Below are 14,242 nucleotides of genomic sequence, written 5' to 3'. Positions count from 1 at the left end.
TTGTTCTGTGATTTCGTTACATGTAGTCTCTTTCTTGAGACAATATAGTCTAATAATCTATGTTACTGTGTATATAACTTTCACGAATACTATGGATTAGGCTTAATGTGCGTAAATGTAAAAATATGTAATTAAAATGCTTAATCCTTACGTGACGTCTACGACACAGCTTCTCTTTAACGATTAGGAGCGGGCCGCCTCTACATCTTTGACTTCATAGTCTGCCTTAAATATGTCTATATAATATAGACTAATCTTTAATATGTTTTTCACAAAAAAAAATAAAAAAATATCTTGCTAACAACAACCTATATACCCCCCAATCAAACAAAACAAAACAACAAAAGAATTATTCTTCTTCTTCTTCTTTTGGAATTCAGGTGTGGATCCGTCTGTGTTGTTAGTAAAAACTACTCTACACTTAAATAGGTGAATATTATGGAGGGATATGATAACGGGTCGTTGTATGCTCCGTCGTTTTTGTCGCTAAAATCTCTATCAAAACGGGATCATGAGTTGCATGATCAAGGCGAAGAAGATGAGGGATCAAAGGCTAGATCAGAAGGTAGTTCGAGAAGCAATATCGAGTTGAAAAAGAAGGGGAAGAAGAAACAAAGGTGTGCGTTTCAGACAAGGAGCCAAGTTGATATTCTTGATGATGGTTATCGTTGGAGGAAGTATGGACAAAAGGCCGTCAAGAACAACAAGTTCCCTAGGTTCCTTTTCTCGACCCCTTTTAATTAATTAATTCTCTTCCGTTTGTTACTAACTCCTAATTTTTTTTTATTGAACATAAATAAAAGATATAGTAACGCCTATATATATATATATATGTATATATAATCAACCTAGATTGATCATCTGTTCTAGTTTAATTTGTAAAATTTGAATATATGGTCTTCATCTTCCATACACTACGAGACCCATGCCATGATCTTATTTTTGTTCTATATATGTAATAGTTTAATCAATATTAAAAAAAATCCGTAATTAAGTGAAAATCATATAAATCTGATTGTTTTGAAGATTAATTACTCTTCTAAAAACGCCACTAAATTATGTATATAGCATTCACAACAAGTTTTGATTTCTATTCCTTATGTTTTATTCTATCACTGAATTAAACTGAAAATCCTTTGGTGAACTATTCATGTTAATGAAAGTTAATTATTCTTCTAAACAGACTCAAGAATAGTTATTGATCACATCAAATAGGAATGTGTCTTGAAATATAATAATACTGAAAAAACTATATAAATGTGCAGGAGTTACTATAGGTGCACATATAAAGGATGCAACGTGAAGAAGCAAGTGCAAAGATTAACAGCGGACCAAGAAGTCATCGTGACAACCTACGAAGGAGTGCATTCGCATCCCATCGAGAAATCCACCGAAAATTTTGAGCATATTCTCACTCAAATGCAAATCTACTCTTCTTTTTAATTATTCTCACCCAGCTGAATTATTGTAAATTAGTTATAAAAAATAGAATGTAATAATAATTTATATACTATATATACATAGAGAAATAAAGTTAAGTTGTATAGTTCAGGATACATATATATATGTATACAATTTGGAGCGTATATTCTCTGATAAGCTCATGCTGAAATTTATTAACAGTGAAAAAAATCTTTTTAGTTATTTGAGAAATAATGCTTTTTAGCCTTTTAGGTGTGGTTAGCATTTCATAGTCTCGAACTAATTAACCTACCGAAAGTTGTAAGAAAACTACAGGAGCTAGCTATCATGTAAATCAGAAAGTTAGTTGGATGAAATCTGAATTTTCAAGAAAGTCAATTAGTCAATAGTAGAAAATGACATAACAAAAAAAAAATACAGCCATTCTTATTTATTTTCTTGCTACCAGCAGGCAGCAGTTCAGCACTGATGGTGATTTGGCTCAAAAAAAAGAAAAGAGAACTCTGTTCTGCAGCCAAAGTTCTGCATCAGTTCTTTAATGATCCAGTGTCGTTTTCTTAAAACACATGTAATGTAATGTAGACCATGTTCGTGCATATGTAATATTGTAATTGAGCCCGAGATTTCATTTTCAAGCTTGTTCACTGTGATGAGTTTGCTAAGGTAGGTGCCACCCGCTCCATGTAGCTCTTAAGGTGTGTTAAACTTGTATACAGTACATGATCATACATAATACATATTATTGGTTTAAAACTTTACTTTTAAAGGCTATTAAATCTGTACAAATCACTAGAAATATAAACTCCATCCATTTGGATTTAGATTCAAAATTTTGGACAAAAGCTTCTCAGCTTTAACATCCAGTTGTTAACACAAAACAGGAGGAGCTGCTGAAACAAACAGCAGCTTGATTTCTAAACTGTTTTGTAAACTTATTATTAAACATGATCCAAAAAAACATAGAGCCCTCTTGACTTACAAAAAAAACATTCAAGAATCAAAAACCAAGATACTGGAATCTAATAAGTTTGGATCTTTTTTTAGATTGGAGCGGATTCTGCTTCCATATACTTACAAATCCTCTCCATAACCTCTCGTCCTTTAGCGCTATTCTGCATGAATTTCTCAGCGCACTTCTGCTCAACTTTCTCAGCCATTGAGGCCAGAGCCGACAAGGGTTTGATCCTAATGCTCGTCTCCTGGCTACAAACCGTCCAGGCCGATGGATTTTCTGGATGCGGATCATATCTTATCCTCTCCTCCACTTCAATGAACTTTTTGAGACTAATGTTCTTTGTTGTTAGCTGTATTAGAACCGTTTCATCCATATCCAAAAAACAAGAACGAAATCAAGATAGTTAGACGTCTTTCTCCCCTGTCATACTAGCTTACTAGTAATCTAAACACCCCTCTAAGGTTGTTATTTATGCCTTCTAACTACAAGCAGATGATACATCATGCCAATCAAACAGATTACAACAAACTAATAATACCAGTTCCTCATCTCATCTTACTATATTGATCTTTCGACTAAGTGTTTCACCAGCTCTGATTAAGCTAAACTAAACAGTTATCTATGGTTGTTTATCCCAATTAAGCTCCCTTATATACAAATGACAAACTTTGGGGGGGGGAAAGGCATAAAGAACAGGCGAGGAAGATAGATACCTGCATAGAACGTGATTTGCCATCGACAACAGTAGATTCAACACAGTGACAGATGTCCTGGCCAATGATCCGGTGGAGAAACCAAGGACCAGGAGCATGGATGGTGAGAGCACGCGTGGTGTGTAGTTTACCGGTGTCAGTGTCAAGTCTCCGGTTCAAGGTGTCGACTTCAAGGATGTGAGAGAGGATTCGTTTGTTTTCAGGGTCTGCAAACTTCCTCCATGAGGCAGCACTCACCCGCTCCCACGGATGCTTGTACACATGCTCTTGTCTGTATGCTTTTACCATCAAGACTCTCTAAAAAAAATACCAATAGATTGAAGAATGAATACACAGAACAAACGTATCAAAATACCAAACACATGAATGATTTTATTACAAGAAATAAAAGGATTTCTCAGACAAGGTTTGTACTATAAAGGTGGGTAAGACAAAACTAGATCCAAACCAAATCATTTGGTCCATAAACATTGATTTTAGCTATGATGAAGATGTTCACAACGTTTGATGAAAGATCAAATCACGGAAATTTCTAATTCCAAACGAAACGTACATCGGAGTCAAATTAAAATATAAAATTGGAATTAAGAGACGACACAAGAATGGCAGTTTTTGGCACCGTGGTGACAAAAATTGAGGAAACAGATGAAGGAAACGCACTATATAAGTTTGTGACTCGATGCTCATCAAAGATTGGAATGAAATTGTGAAAACTGGGAAAGAGAGAAGTACCTAGATAGGTCAGGTCGGCAAATTCAAGATCTTGGTTAAGCGTGATAAACCAAAAAAATGGAGGACGTGACGAGAGTAAATAGAGGAATGCAGATTCAACGGCGGTGTCGTGAGAGACTCAGAGACTTGCGGCTTATGTTTACGCACCACGATGCTTCTCTCTCTCTCGTCGGCGGCACACGTTTGGGCCTTTAATAAGCCCTATTGAGATACTCCATTATTAGGGCTTTTTCCTTTTTCTTTTTCCCCTTAAATATTTTATCTTTTTTTTATTCCTTTTTCTTGCATGGATGACCAGAAAACCAAAAAAACAGTTTCGGCTACTACTCTGATTAGTGATTGATTATTCACCCATTTGTAAAACTAAAAACTGTCATTTATAAACTAAGTTTTGATATTATTGTGCTGAGTCTGAGCGGTTTATATACCATCAAAAACAAAAGTCAACTTCATCTAATGAGTCACATAAATCGACAATCTCAATTAAACCGGAACCTAGTTACATATTATTTTATACATGGGTTGGGGTGCTTGCTTCAACCGGCCTGGTGAGAATATCAGTGATGTAAATCCGGATTTCAGGTACAATTCGCTTGACAAACTGTGCAAACCTGCATTGCATAATATAATTAACCTCAATTGACTCAAAAAGAAGAAGTTAAATTTCCAAAAAAAAAAAGTCTAAAATGATGTATTGATTTTTTTTGCATACCATAATTGAGTGCTGAGCTTAGTGAAATGCTCAAGAACAAAGAGAGTGCAAGCTCGTCTTAAGGCTAAAGCATTGAATGTATCTGCTAACTCATACATCTCTGGTATCTTATCAAGAGAGATTTCCTGCACAAGTAAAGTCCGTTTTATTATTTTTTGAAAAACACACACAGAGAGATTAGTCGCTCTGTCAAGAAAGTAAATGTAAGATCTTGGTCTGGCGTTTGTTACCTGAGCAATTGTGTATTCACATTGACGTTTGAGGCCTTGGAGAAGATATTGATCAGCTGCTACAAGCAGATCTTTAGCCAAATGTTTAGGGATGCTAACTCTCCCTGTGTATATATACCTCATCATAAGCTCAAACACTTCCCATCTTATATTTGGGATCTCCACATTTGGGGAATTGCGTTCCTAAAACCAATTCACTAGTTAGTTGAGTGAAGATATTATGATGATGAGATAAGTTTCCACAATCAAAATTTCAGAATCTTACCTTGTATAGACCATCAAACATTGCACGAAATATATCAGAGGAAGCTACCAAACAAATCTTGTGAGCAGAGAATTGTTTACCTGCCATATGACATGGATATACTCAGTTGAAGAAGGTTATCATAGGTGGATTTAGTGAAACATAAATGGGATTAAATGTTATACCATCAATGAGAAATGTGACATCGGACAAAGTAGGGTTGTTCACGAATTTTTCACCCAAAAATACCTTCAGTATAATAATCAATAACAAGTTAAGACCTCGAATCAGAAATTATTAGTTGCTAAAAGAAGAAATGAAAATTATTTACCTGTTGGGTGGGTGAGGCAGGAGCTGAGTCCTCTGTTGCAAAGGATGTAGCTTTTGTAGCTAATTCGTATAAAGCACTTGAACTGTATCTCTGCTGCTTGACGCTTGAGAAATAGAGAAGTTCCAACAAAAGTTCTCCTCCTGCATTAGTATCGTCTATAGATCAGAAAAAGCAAACCAACAAAAGAAAATACTAATTAGAAAAAAAAATTCTGAATATGAGATTCTTACCTTTGTTATCAATGAAAATAACTTTTCCATCTTTAGGGTCACAAAGATGTGCAAGAGCAAGAGCAATTCGTGTTTTTATAGTCTTCTCGGCGGTTCTCATTAGGTATAATAATTGGTTTAGTACCTGAGAAGGGTAAGACATCAAGGGATTAAAACCATCGCCAAACTTAATCGAGAGCCAGAAGGTCAATAGATATAGGTACTCACTGGTCCATTAATTTTGTTCTGTAGCCTCTTCAATGTCCGCACCACACAATCCTTAGTCGGCTGCAAATAGAATACTTGTAATTAGAGTTTGAAAATTTTATAGATTGATTTTGCAAATATAAGCAGTCAAATGCATACTTGAACAGTGAAGTTGTCATCTTGAAGCTTTTGAACTCCTCCAGCCTTAATGAAATCTGCTACGTTTTCCTATTCACAGAAAAATATATTAAATACTCATGGTATGTCAAGTGAGCAAAATATATAGCTGTATATAAAACTATATATCGCGAGTATGGTTTACCTCGTTATCTGCAAGGCCATACAAGGCAAATGCGGCATTGTGTTGCACAGTCCCCGTTTTCACATCAAGAAGATTTAGTAACGCGACGATACCTCCTCTATGTGCAATGCCAGCTTGATTGTGTGCGTCCTGCAACATTCAAAACATCAGACATGCATTAAGCATAAAAGTTCGAATTTTTGTTCCTAACACAAAAGGTCTGATAATACCAGATCAACATTCAGATGCTAATTCAAAAACATAGTTACCTGGGCCAAACGACCAAGAGCAAAAGCTGACATCTCCACGACCTGCTCATCTGATGATCCAAGCATCTTAATCAGGGGTGTAATGCCACCTCTCTGGCCAATGTGCACCTGCATGATTATGTTGCGAGTTCTGTTTAATATGTTCTCTAGTTTGAATCCATCCATTTATATCGTCAAAAAAAACTGAGTTTGAGTGAGCGTGTTTAAATACAGCATATCAAGAAAGAGACAAGGTCATACCTTGCAATCGGAATCAGGCGCAGCAAATTGACCTATCAATAATGCTGCCTCTCTATGTGTTTCCAAACAAGTGGAGCTATAGCAGATATTATGCCAACAGTTACAAATCATATTTCAAATTTTTAAGTGTTTCAGCAGAAGAAGAAAAGAAGACAGATAAATAATCATACCTAAGTAGTCCAATTACTGGTTGCAAGGCACCAGCACGGACGACCTCTTTCTTGATGTCAGGAGATGAGTGGACAAGATTTCCGATTGCCCCAATCTGAAAAGACCATAGTAAATTAGAAGGAACTGAACAAAGCAAACCGATTGAAACAATCCAAAGCAAGATAAAGAACTAACCGCTTCACCGTGCACAGAAGAATCTGAAGACTGAAGCATCAATACAAGCGTAGGCAAAGCATTCAACTCCACAATCTACACAGTTGCTTATATAATGTGAGAAACATGCCTCTTACAAGCCTAAACAAAACATAATCGTAGTAAAAAAAAAAAAACATACTAGGATCTTATTCTCGTCGTTTCTAAAAGAAACTGTTCGCAAGGCCCCTGCAGCAGCCCTCTGTACTTTATCATCCGGAAAATTTAGAAGCTCAACAAGTGGTGGAATGCCACCTTCAACCCTGAAAAGAAATTTATCAAACGTGTTAACTAAAAACAGCAAAGTCATTACCATAACCAATAACGAATATCAGACACTACTAGTACCTTATGTATTTTTTAATCCTTGGATTGTCATGAGAAATATTAGTGATTATATCAGCTGCTCTCCTAATAACAGCATTAGCAGCCGTAGTGTCACAACAAATACACCGTCTCTTCAACAACTTCACGGTGGGAACTATAGCTCCAGCATCCACAATGAGCTGCTGGTAACCAGGCTATTTAACAGAAACAAAAAAAAAAAAAAAAAAAAGCTCACATCAGTACACAAAACTCCAATTAAAAAAATTAAACAAAGATAGTTGCAAAATTGCCAAATTTCAAAATTCGAATGCTAAGACATGGTCTAATTTCAAATTTCTAATTTCTAAAATCCAAGATCTCAATCCACAATTTCACCAATCACAATTGAAGACGAGTTACCTGAATCGCAGCAATGAGTGCGAGAGCAATAGCACAATCTTTCTCTAACTTATGCTCGCAAGATTTGGGAGCATCACCGCCGGCAACTTCTGAATCCCACGGAGATTCCAAATATTTCACCAACGCAGGGATAGCTCCATTTTCAACGATGATTTCCACATTTTCGTCTATATAAAACAGATGATAAAAACAAATTAATCCAAAATCAAAGACTATAGCAAGCAAGGAGAGCAGATCTGAGTTCAATAAAACCACAGATTAAGAGGAGAAAAGCGACGAGAGTACGGTACCGATTTTAGCCAGGTCGGCGAGATCACCAGCAGCGTCTTCAACAGCTTCGAGATCAAATTCATCATCATCTGAGAAGACGGAGTTAAGAACATCGATGTGGCTGCGGATCGCGCGGACGAGACTTTGCTGTTCTTCGTTAGCCGCCTTGACGAGTGACGCAGCATCTGCTGTGTTGCGATTGAGTTTTCGCTTCAAGTTCCTGGTGGAGACACGTGTGGTTCGCTGGCGCTTCAGGTGGCTCTCCATTTGCTGATGGTTTGAGATCACCGACGAAGAAGAAGATCTGGCGGAGGATTTGTGCGGTGGTGCTTTGAAGGATTTGGAGATTATCATCGAGAGAGATGAGAGAGAGAGAGAGAGAGCCTTTTTATTTTATCAAAGCGTTGTGGCGGTTCTGTGAAAAAAATTGTTTTCGTTTGGGAGGCAAATTGAAATGTTTCCCTCGTGTCCGTTCCGCTTGGAGGGAATTTATTATTTTCTTCCCTTTTTAGTTTTTTTTAGTCAAAAGTATTTTTCCTTTTTTACTAAAATCTTTGTTCAAAACACAAAATTTAATAAAGAAAGATGTAAAAAAAAAAGTCTTGGATAGCTTTAAAATTTAATATCAGTTGATTCGGTTTGCTTCAAATTTTTCAAATCCAGTTTAAACTTCTTAATTTATCGAAAATAGTCTTGGATTCATATATCTTGATTTTAATGACCATATATTTAGATATAGATTTGTATAATACATTAGAACTATTGTATGTTAGAGATTGTTTTACATGTTTTTTGTAAATTTAGATATATAATTTTAAAGGTAACGTAATCTACACGTTTATAAAATAACGTGATTAATACGTCTGTTTCACGCGCGAAATCTTTTTTTCTTCTAAATGATTGTGATTAGTCACTACATTATACAGATACATATTTGAGCTCGACTTGAGCAAAACAAAATGCTATAAATAACCCCCAATTTTTATGGTAATGTGATCTACACGTTTAAAAGGTAACGTGATCAATACGGTTTTTTCATGCGCGAAATATCTTTTTAAAAATGATTGTGATTAGTCGCTACATTATATAGATATATATTTGAGCTCGACTTGAACAAAACCAAATGCTATAAATTACCGCCAATTTTTATGGTAACGTGACCTACACGTTTATAAGGCAACGTGATCAATATGTTTTTTTCTCTATTTAGTTTTTGATAGGTATAGAGGCAAAATCTCTTAAAATATATATTATTTTATATTGTTTGATTAAACTAACCATACTTGTAATACATAAAAAAAAAATTGGTGAAAAAGTGGTGATTTTGAAAAATGGTTTTGGGTAGTCGACTCTATTGGATTTTTGGTGTCGGATCACAGACTTGAGCTCGACTTAAATAAAATCAATTGATATAAGTAACGGATAAAAATATTGTTTTACATGTTTTTGTAAATTTCTAGCTTTTTATACATAAGGTAACGTAATTAACATGTTATTCGCTCTAAATAAATTTCTCCTTTTTTGATGGTTTTGTGTGTGAAAAATCTATCTTTTATTTAGCTTTCAATTGTTTTATTAAACTAACCACATTTACAGTAAATAATACTTTTACTTACTTGGAGGAAAGTCATAATCTTCTTCGGTGGTTTTGATTAGTCGATACATTATATGGTGTAGATTACATATTTGAGGTCGACTTGAACAAAACCAATTGCTATAAGTAATAACCCTCATTAGTGAGCTCGAGCTAGAGCTGGCCCTAAAAATATGAACTAGGATTCTAATCTTGTTTCTTGGACTTATATCTCTCCACTTTTACCATTAGAACCAATATGGGCAGATCAGTTCTGGAATTCTGGCTCGTCTCATTGATTCACAAAGCCACTTATCGTAACTAGCGCACACGAAACCTAACAACTCCCGATGGAATCTCGAAATCAAATATGAGATACACGACTTTCATAATTGTGAGAATTTTGGAAGAGTGTCACATGCCCTGGGGAAGATGGTGTAGTTCACGTGTGCAACAGCTGATTCCATATTATCACAACGGAGTTAACGTAAGTTAGGGTATCTGTATACAAAATTTAATTTGTGATTGGTAACCATCCACACAAATTAAATTTCACGAATCTAACCCCAAAAAAGAGCTGATTCATACACAAACAATTATCCATGGTTTTATAATCTAGACACTAACCATCGAGAGATAGTTAATCATATATACATTACTCGGACCAAAAAAAAGAAAGACATTGTCTTGTACATATCCACCAGTTTCTATATTACATAACAGCGCTAGACATTGCATATGCCGTGTTAGTATACATGGTTTAGTTTGGACGGTACAAGTAAAGTAAACCGACTCAATTGTATATTTTACATTTGATTGAACCAGAACCCTCTCACAAACAAAGAGGCTCTGTCGATTCTGAGATCATATATTTTTCTTTTTTTTTTTTGACAATCGAGATCATATTTTTTCTTTCTACAATAGAACTTTATTGTTTGGTCGCGTAACTGATTTGATGATCTGCTGCTGGTGGTGGATTAATTACTTTTAGGGTTTCTTCATTAGAAGATTTGAAGGGGGTGAATAGGTAGGGATGGTTCGTGATAATAATTGTGGAGGATCCTCAAGATCATCGATTAGGCCATTTCGTAGTTTCCCATCAAGATTATACGAGATGGTGGATGATACTTCAATGGATGCAATAATCTCGTGGAGTGAGAGCGGCAAGAGTTTCATCGTTTGGAATCAAACTGAGTTATGCACACATGTTCTTCCCAAATTCTCTCTAAGCCAGAAGCTGTCAAAATTCACCTTCATGCTTGATACCTTTGTAAGTTTTTTTTTGTTTGTTTGTATTTTTTGTTGATTGAATTAGTTAATTTGAAAAGGAAGCTAAGGAAACAATATTTTGATCTTCTCATGTAATATATATGTAGGGCTTTAAAAAAGTTGAGTCTGAGGAGGAGCGATGGGAATATGCAAATGATAATTTTGTGAGAGGTAAACCTGAGCTTGCGGAGGAGATACACAAGCGCTACATGGCTAGTCTACCCCCTAAAGCTTTTGTGTTTTAAGGATTCAGCCAAAGTAGCGAGACTAATGGAGAAAACCAGAGCTTTGACATTGGCAATGAAGGAGAGAGCTTTAGCGAAGAATCTCTCAAAACTCACTTTTTGAGTGTCATCACTTCTACTTGCTGTGTGAAATAAAGAGAAATTTGGCATCTTTCTTTCTGTAAACTATAACATTAAAATCTGATATCTCTTAACTTGTGGTTCGAAAGATTGATTTGATAATGGATCTTTCAGGCTGGCAATGCTGCTTTGTATACTTGTCATTTTATGATTTGTGTTTTTTTTTTTACTTACTTACATAATGAAGTCTATATGCTGTGGGATGAGTTTGGTATATATGCTCTGGATGAGAATGGCCACCAAATCCATGAAATTCAGGTTGAGGCTTTTTGTTCCCCATTCGATGCTGGAGATGGAAGGAAAGGGATAATGAAATTCCCTTTATGGAGGGAGACCTCTCTATGTCTCTCTCTCTCTCTCTCTCTCTCTCTCTCACTTATTATATGTTAAAAACTTGTCCTTTGGATGTGATATGTTCGTTGCTATTTAGAGAGCTAATTTGATCGTACCGCGACTTTGTTTCACTTCCAAAAGACAAACCGCTTCTTTCTTTGTTTTTCCTTTTGCTTCACATATGTATGTTCACCCCTCTTAGTTTTGGTGGAACAACTAGTCCACAAATCGTAAATTATAACAAACTAGTCAACTTCTTAAATATAAACCGTGGGAGATCTAAAACTCAAACCATAAAAATCCCAAGAAAAAAAAAAAAAAAAAAAAAAAGAGAGAAAACTTTGCATGTCTCAAAATAAGCATCGAGGCTAACTGCGATTGCACAGCTCAGCTGATAAAAAGATCTTCTCCGTGGATTAACCATCAGTCCTAGACGGTGCTACTGCACTGCGGGACCAGTACTACTGCTAGCGGGACCATCGGAGTCTGAGGACGACACCTGATTTAGAGCCCAGTCTTAGGGATTGGCAGTATCCCTGGTTTATGGCAATCAGATGATTTTTGATGTTGTATGACTGTATGGACTCCCTGAAAATTTCAACGTATCAGTGAGTTAAAGATACGATAAGCTTATTGATAAACAAAAAAAAAAAAAGGAGAACTGTTTTGTACTGTAAATGAGTGGAGCTCGCGTCTTTTGTATCACGACACCATTACTACTAAGATCATCATCACCAACCTTCTTCTTCCCCAAGATCTCGACCCGACCCGTTTTCAGATTATCACCCGTAGCCATGAGCACCACCACCACTAACAAAAGCCAAGAGGAACTCGATTCCATTCTCAAACAGAAACGGGTCGTCCGGTCCACTGTTCGCAAATCCCTAAAAGCCATGGATCCTTCTCTCCGAACCCAACAAGGTTCAATCTCTCCCTTCTTTTTTTATTATTTGGTCTTGGAACAGATAGTAATCTAATCTCAGGTTGCCTTGAATTGTAGATGATGCGATTCAAAAGACTGTTCTTGAAGCTCCCTGGTTCAAATCATGTCGGGGACTGTGTGCTTACATTAGCTGCAAGTCTCTCAATGAAGTCGACACTTCTAAAATCCTGTCTGAGATTCTGCAACGTCCTGGTACATCTCTCTTTGGAATTTCATTCTCATGAGATTGATTAATAACAATGTTGCAGAATTGAAAAATTGTAATCACTAATTACTTGGCTTAATAGCATAACCATCATCATTAGGACAAATGAATTAGTACTTACTCTGTATACTCAGTGGGAACTGAGAGAAACCAGTAACAGACCAAACTAAAGAACATCATTGTAACATAGGGATGGAATCTCCCTCTGCATCTTTTCTCTGATGTGATTCGTTTTCCATTTTTTTTTTGTTTTGTTATTTAGATTCAAGTACTATGGCTAAGAAAAAGCTATATGTCCCTTGGGTGGAGGATAAGAATAGTAACATGCGTATGCTGCACATATCCCATATGGATGACCTCATTGCAAACTCCATGAAAATTCTGGAACCAGCTCCTGTTGATGCGCAAGGGAATGAACGTGAAGATGGTAGTGTTCTTTTAATCTATGTTGCCATCGCTATAAGCTTCACATAGTGAGTACAAAGCCCCTTGCAGTTAAAACCTTTTTTTTTCTATCTATTGACAGTGTTGCAAGCAGAGGAACCGATCGATTTGTTTATCTTGCCAGGTATGGAGAAACTGTTTCATTGCCAAAACTTTCCCTTATCTCTGTATCTAATCAACTTTTATTTGCAAATCCTTGTGGTCAGGTCTTGCGTTTGACAGGTGTGGGCGACGTTTAGGTCGTGGTGGTGGGTAAGTTTGCATTGACCTTAAGTTTTCTTTTCTTCATGGTTCTATACTTCTACAGATTCAAACTAATGGCACTGCTGAAGATCTTAAAGCAGTATCATATCCGCAAATTATGAAACTTTTATTGAGCATTTGTTGTCGTTGTATGATTTTGTAAAGCGATTGCACATCATTAGTCTCACTTCTTCTCTAACCTTCTGTCATAATACAAAATCTTGCCATCCCCAAAGAATTTAGTTTCATACTTGCAACTAGAAAAGCTTTGTCATATTCTAATCTTACTCCTTACTTGTTAATATGGATAACTCATATGGGTAAAAGCTACTACGACACTTTCTTGAAGAGATACCAGGACCGTGCGAAGGAGAAGGACTGGAGATATCCACTTATGGGTATAGAGACCACAATCAAATTTATACTACAGAATGTTTTCAAATAGAAATTTTAGCTAATCACTGTTCTTTTTTCCTTACTGCAGTTGCATTGTCATACTCTAATCAAATTCTTGAGGATGGAAGTATACCTGTGACACCGAAGGATGTTCTGATCGATGCCCTTGTGACACCTTCTGATGTGGTTCCCATTACCCCTCGGGCTATTGAAATGTACGCCACAAAATGTTTTTAGCTTTCTCTTAGATCTTTTATTTATAGTTGACTATATTGTGTGATTCTCTCTGATCCTAGAATGTGAGCTCAGGAGCATGTGTTTGGAGCTGACACTCGGATGATTTGTTGTTATGCGCTTGAAGGCTGCATTCTGGAATCAGCAAACTCAGTTTCAAATTTCTGTCAATGCTAGTAAAAGATTTTACTTAACTTGATTTGAGCCTTGTTCTTGTATGTTGAGATATGAAGTTCAATCGAATGGCCTTTCACCCCTTTTATTCGATATCAAGCTTTTTTTAACGCAGAAGATGATGCTTCTTGAGTTCTTT

General features: G+C 36.2%; 4 protein-coding genes and 1 pseudogene across 6 annotated transcripts; 3 read left to right on the top strand and 2 right to left on the bottom strand.

The window, feature by feature from the left end:
• Positions 1 to 11: 11 nt before the first annotated feature.
• Positions 12 to 1,644, top strand: LOC104735301 (putative WRKY transcription factor 75). Its single transcript, XM_010455061.2, has 2 exons — positions 12 to 716; positions 1,266 to 1,644. Exons 1-2 carry the CDS (start codon positions 439 to 441, stop codon positions 1,441 to 1,443), a joined length of 456 nt encoding a protein of 151 aa, XP_010453363.2. The 5' UTR covers positions 12 to 438; the 3' UTR covers positions 1,444 to 1,644.
• Positions 1,645 to 2,212: 568 nt separating this feature from the next.
• LOC104735300 (uncharacterized) lies at positions 2,213 to 4,181 on the bottom strand. The gene is made up of 3 exons (XM_010455060.3): positions 3,823 to 4,181; positions 3,091 to 3,387; positions 2,213 to 2,726 (listed from the first exon to the last, which is right to left on the bottom strand). Exons 2-3 carry the CDS (start codon positions 3,376 to 3,378, stop codon positions 2,463 to 2,465), a joined length of 552 nt encoding a protein of 183 aa, XP_010453362.1. The 5' UTR covers positions 3,379 to 3,387; positions 3,823 to 4,181; the 3' UTR covers positions 2,213 to 2,462.
• Positions 4,182 to 4,198: 17 nt separating this feature from the next.
• On the bottom strand, positions 4,199 to 8,404 carry LOC104737968 (uncharacterized). Its single transcript, XM_087480508.1, has 18 exons — positions 7,945 to 8,404; positions 7,655 to 7,821; positions 7,277 to 7,449; positions 7,071 to 7,191; positions 6,911 to 6,985; positions 6,736 to 6,830; positions 6,566 to 6,641; positions 6,326 to 6,433; positions 6,078 to 6,206; positions 5,915 to 5,983; positions 5,777 to 5,836; positions 5,570 to 5,693; positions 5,340 to 5,479; positions 5,194 to 5,257; positions 5,030 to 5,109; positions 4,765 to 4,947; positions 4,535 to 4,659; positions 4,199 to 4,433 (listed from the first exon to the last, which is right to left on the bottom strand). The coding sequence occupies exons 1-18, from the start codon at positions 8,276 to 8,278 to the stop codon at positions 4,334 to 4,336; spliced, it is 2,223 nt and encodes a 740-aa protein (XP_087336634.1). The 5' UTR covers positions 8,279 to 8,404; the 3' UTR covers positions 4,199 to 4,333.
• A 1,463-nt stretch (positions 8,405 to 9,867) lies between these two features.
• LOC104735299 (heat stress transcription factor A-4a-like) lies at positions 9,868 to 11,253 on the top strand (annotated as a pseudogene). Its single transcript, XR_015578582.1, has 3 exons — positions 9,868 to 9,984; positions 10,525 to 10,767; positions 10,874 to 11,253. The product of XR_015578582.1 is annotated as a heat stress transcription factor A-4a-like (transcript).
• Positions 11,254 to 11,589: 336 nt separating this feature from the next.
• LOC104735297 (5-formyltetrahydrofolate cyclo-ligase, mitochondrial-like) lies at positions 11,590 to 14,187 on the top strand. 2 transcript variants are annotated; one of them, XM_087480507.1, is made up of 8 exons: positions 11,590 to 12,385; positions 12,465 to 12,599; positions 12,875 to 13,039; positions 13,139 to 13,180; positions 13,263 to 13,308; positions 13,627 to 13,697; positions 13,784 to 13,910; positions 13,992 to 14,187. In XM_087480507.1, the coding sequence occupies exons 1-8, from the start codon at positions 12,142 to 12,144 to the stop codon at positions 13,996 to 13,998; spliced, it is 837 nt and encodes a 278-aa protein (XP_087336633.1). In that variant the 5' UTR covers positions 11,590 to 12,141; the 3' UTR covers positions 13,999 to 14,187. The 2 variants fall into 2 exon arrangements, with proteins under 2 accessions (XP_087336633.1, XP_087336632.1); XM_087480506.1 differs by having other exon boundaries at positions 11,758 to 12,385; positions 14,005 to 14,187.
• Positions 14,188 to 14,242: the final 55 nt, after the last annotated feature.

This window comes from Camelina sativa, chromosome 13 (genome assembly GCF_030686135.1).
Source record: "Camelina sativa cultivar CO46 ecotype springtype chromosome 13, ASM3068613v1".
NCBI classification, from domain to species: domain Eukaryota; kingdom Viridiplantae; phylum Streptophyta; class Magnoliopsida; order Brassicales; family Brassicaceae; genus Camelina; species Camelina sativa.
The sequence above is the reverse complement of the archived record's forward strand: the minus strand, read 5'-3'. Positions and strand labels throughout refer to the sequence as shown.

Bases quoted from the DNA above. Each gene is read 5' to 3' on its own strand.
- LOC104735300 (XM_010455060.3), bottom strand. From the start codon at position 3,378: ATGGTAAAAGCATACAGACAAGAGCATGTGTACAAGCATCCGTGGGAG. The intron at 2,727-3,090 runs GTATCTATCTTC...GTTCTAATACAG, and splicing joins GCAAATCACGTTCTATGCAG to CTAACAACAAAGAACATTAG.
- LOC104735301 (XM_010455061.2), top strand. From the start codon at position 439: ATGGAGGGATATGATAACGGGTCGTTGTATGCTCCGTCGTTTTTGTCG. The intron at 717-1,265 runs GTTCCTTTTCTC...ATAAATGTGCAG, and splicing joins AAGAACAACAAGTTCCCTAG to GAGTTACTATAGGTGCACAT.
- LOC104735297 (XM_087480506.1), top strand. From the start codon at position 12,142: ATGAGTGGAGCTCGCGTCTTTTGTATCACGACACCATTACTACTAAGA. The intron at 12,386-12,464 runs GTTCAATCTCTC...CTTGAATTGTAG, and splicing joins TTCTCTCCGAACCCAACAAG to ATGATGCGATTCAAAAGACT. The intron at 13,698-13,783 runs GTATAGAGACCA...TCCTTACTGCAG, and splicing joins CTGGAGATATCCACTTATGG to TTGCATTGTCATACTCTAAT.
- LOC104737968 (XM_087480508.1), bottom strand. From the start codon at position 8,278: ATGATAATCTCCAAATCCTTCAAAGCACCACCGCACAAATCCTCCGCC. The intron at 7,450-7,654 runs GTAACTCGTCTT...TCTGTTAAATAG, and splicing joins CACTCATTGCTGCGATTCAG to CCTGGTTACCAGCAGCTCAT. The intron at 6,986-7,070 runs GTATGTTTTTTT...GCAACTGTGTAG, and splicing joins ACGACGAGAATAAGATCCTA to ATTGTGGAGTTGAATGCTTT.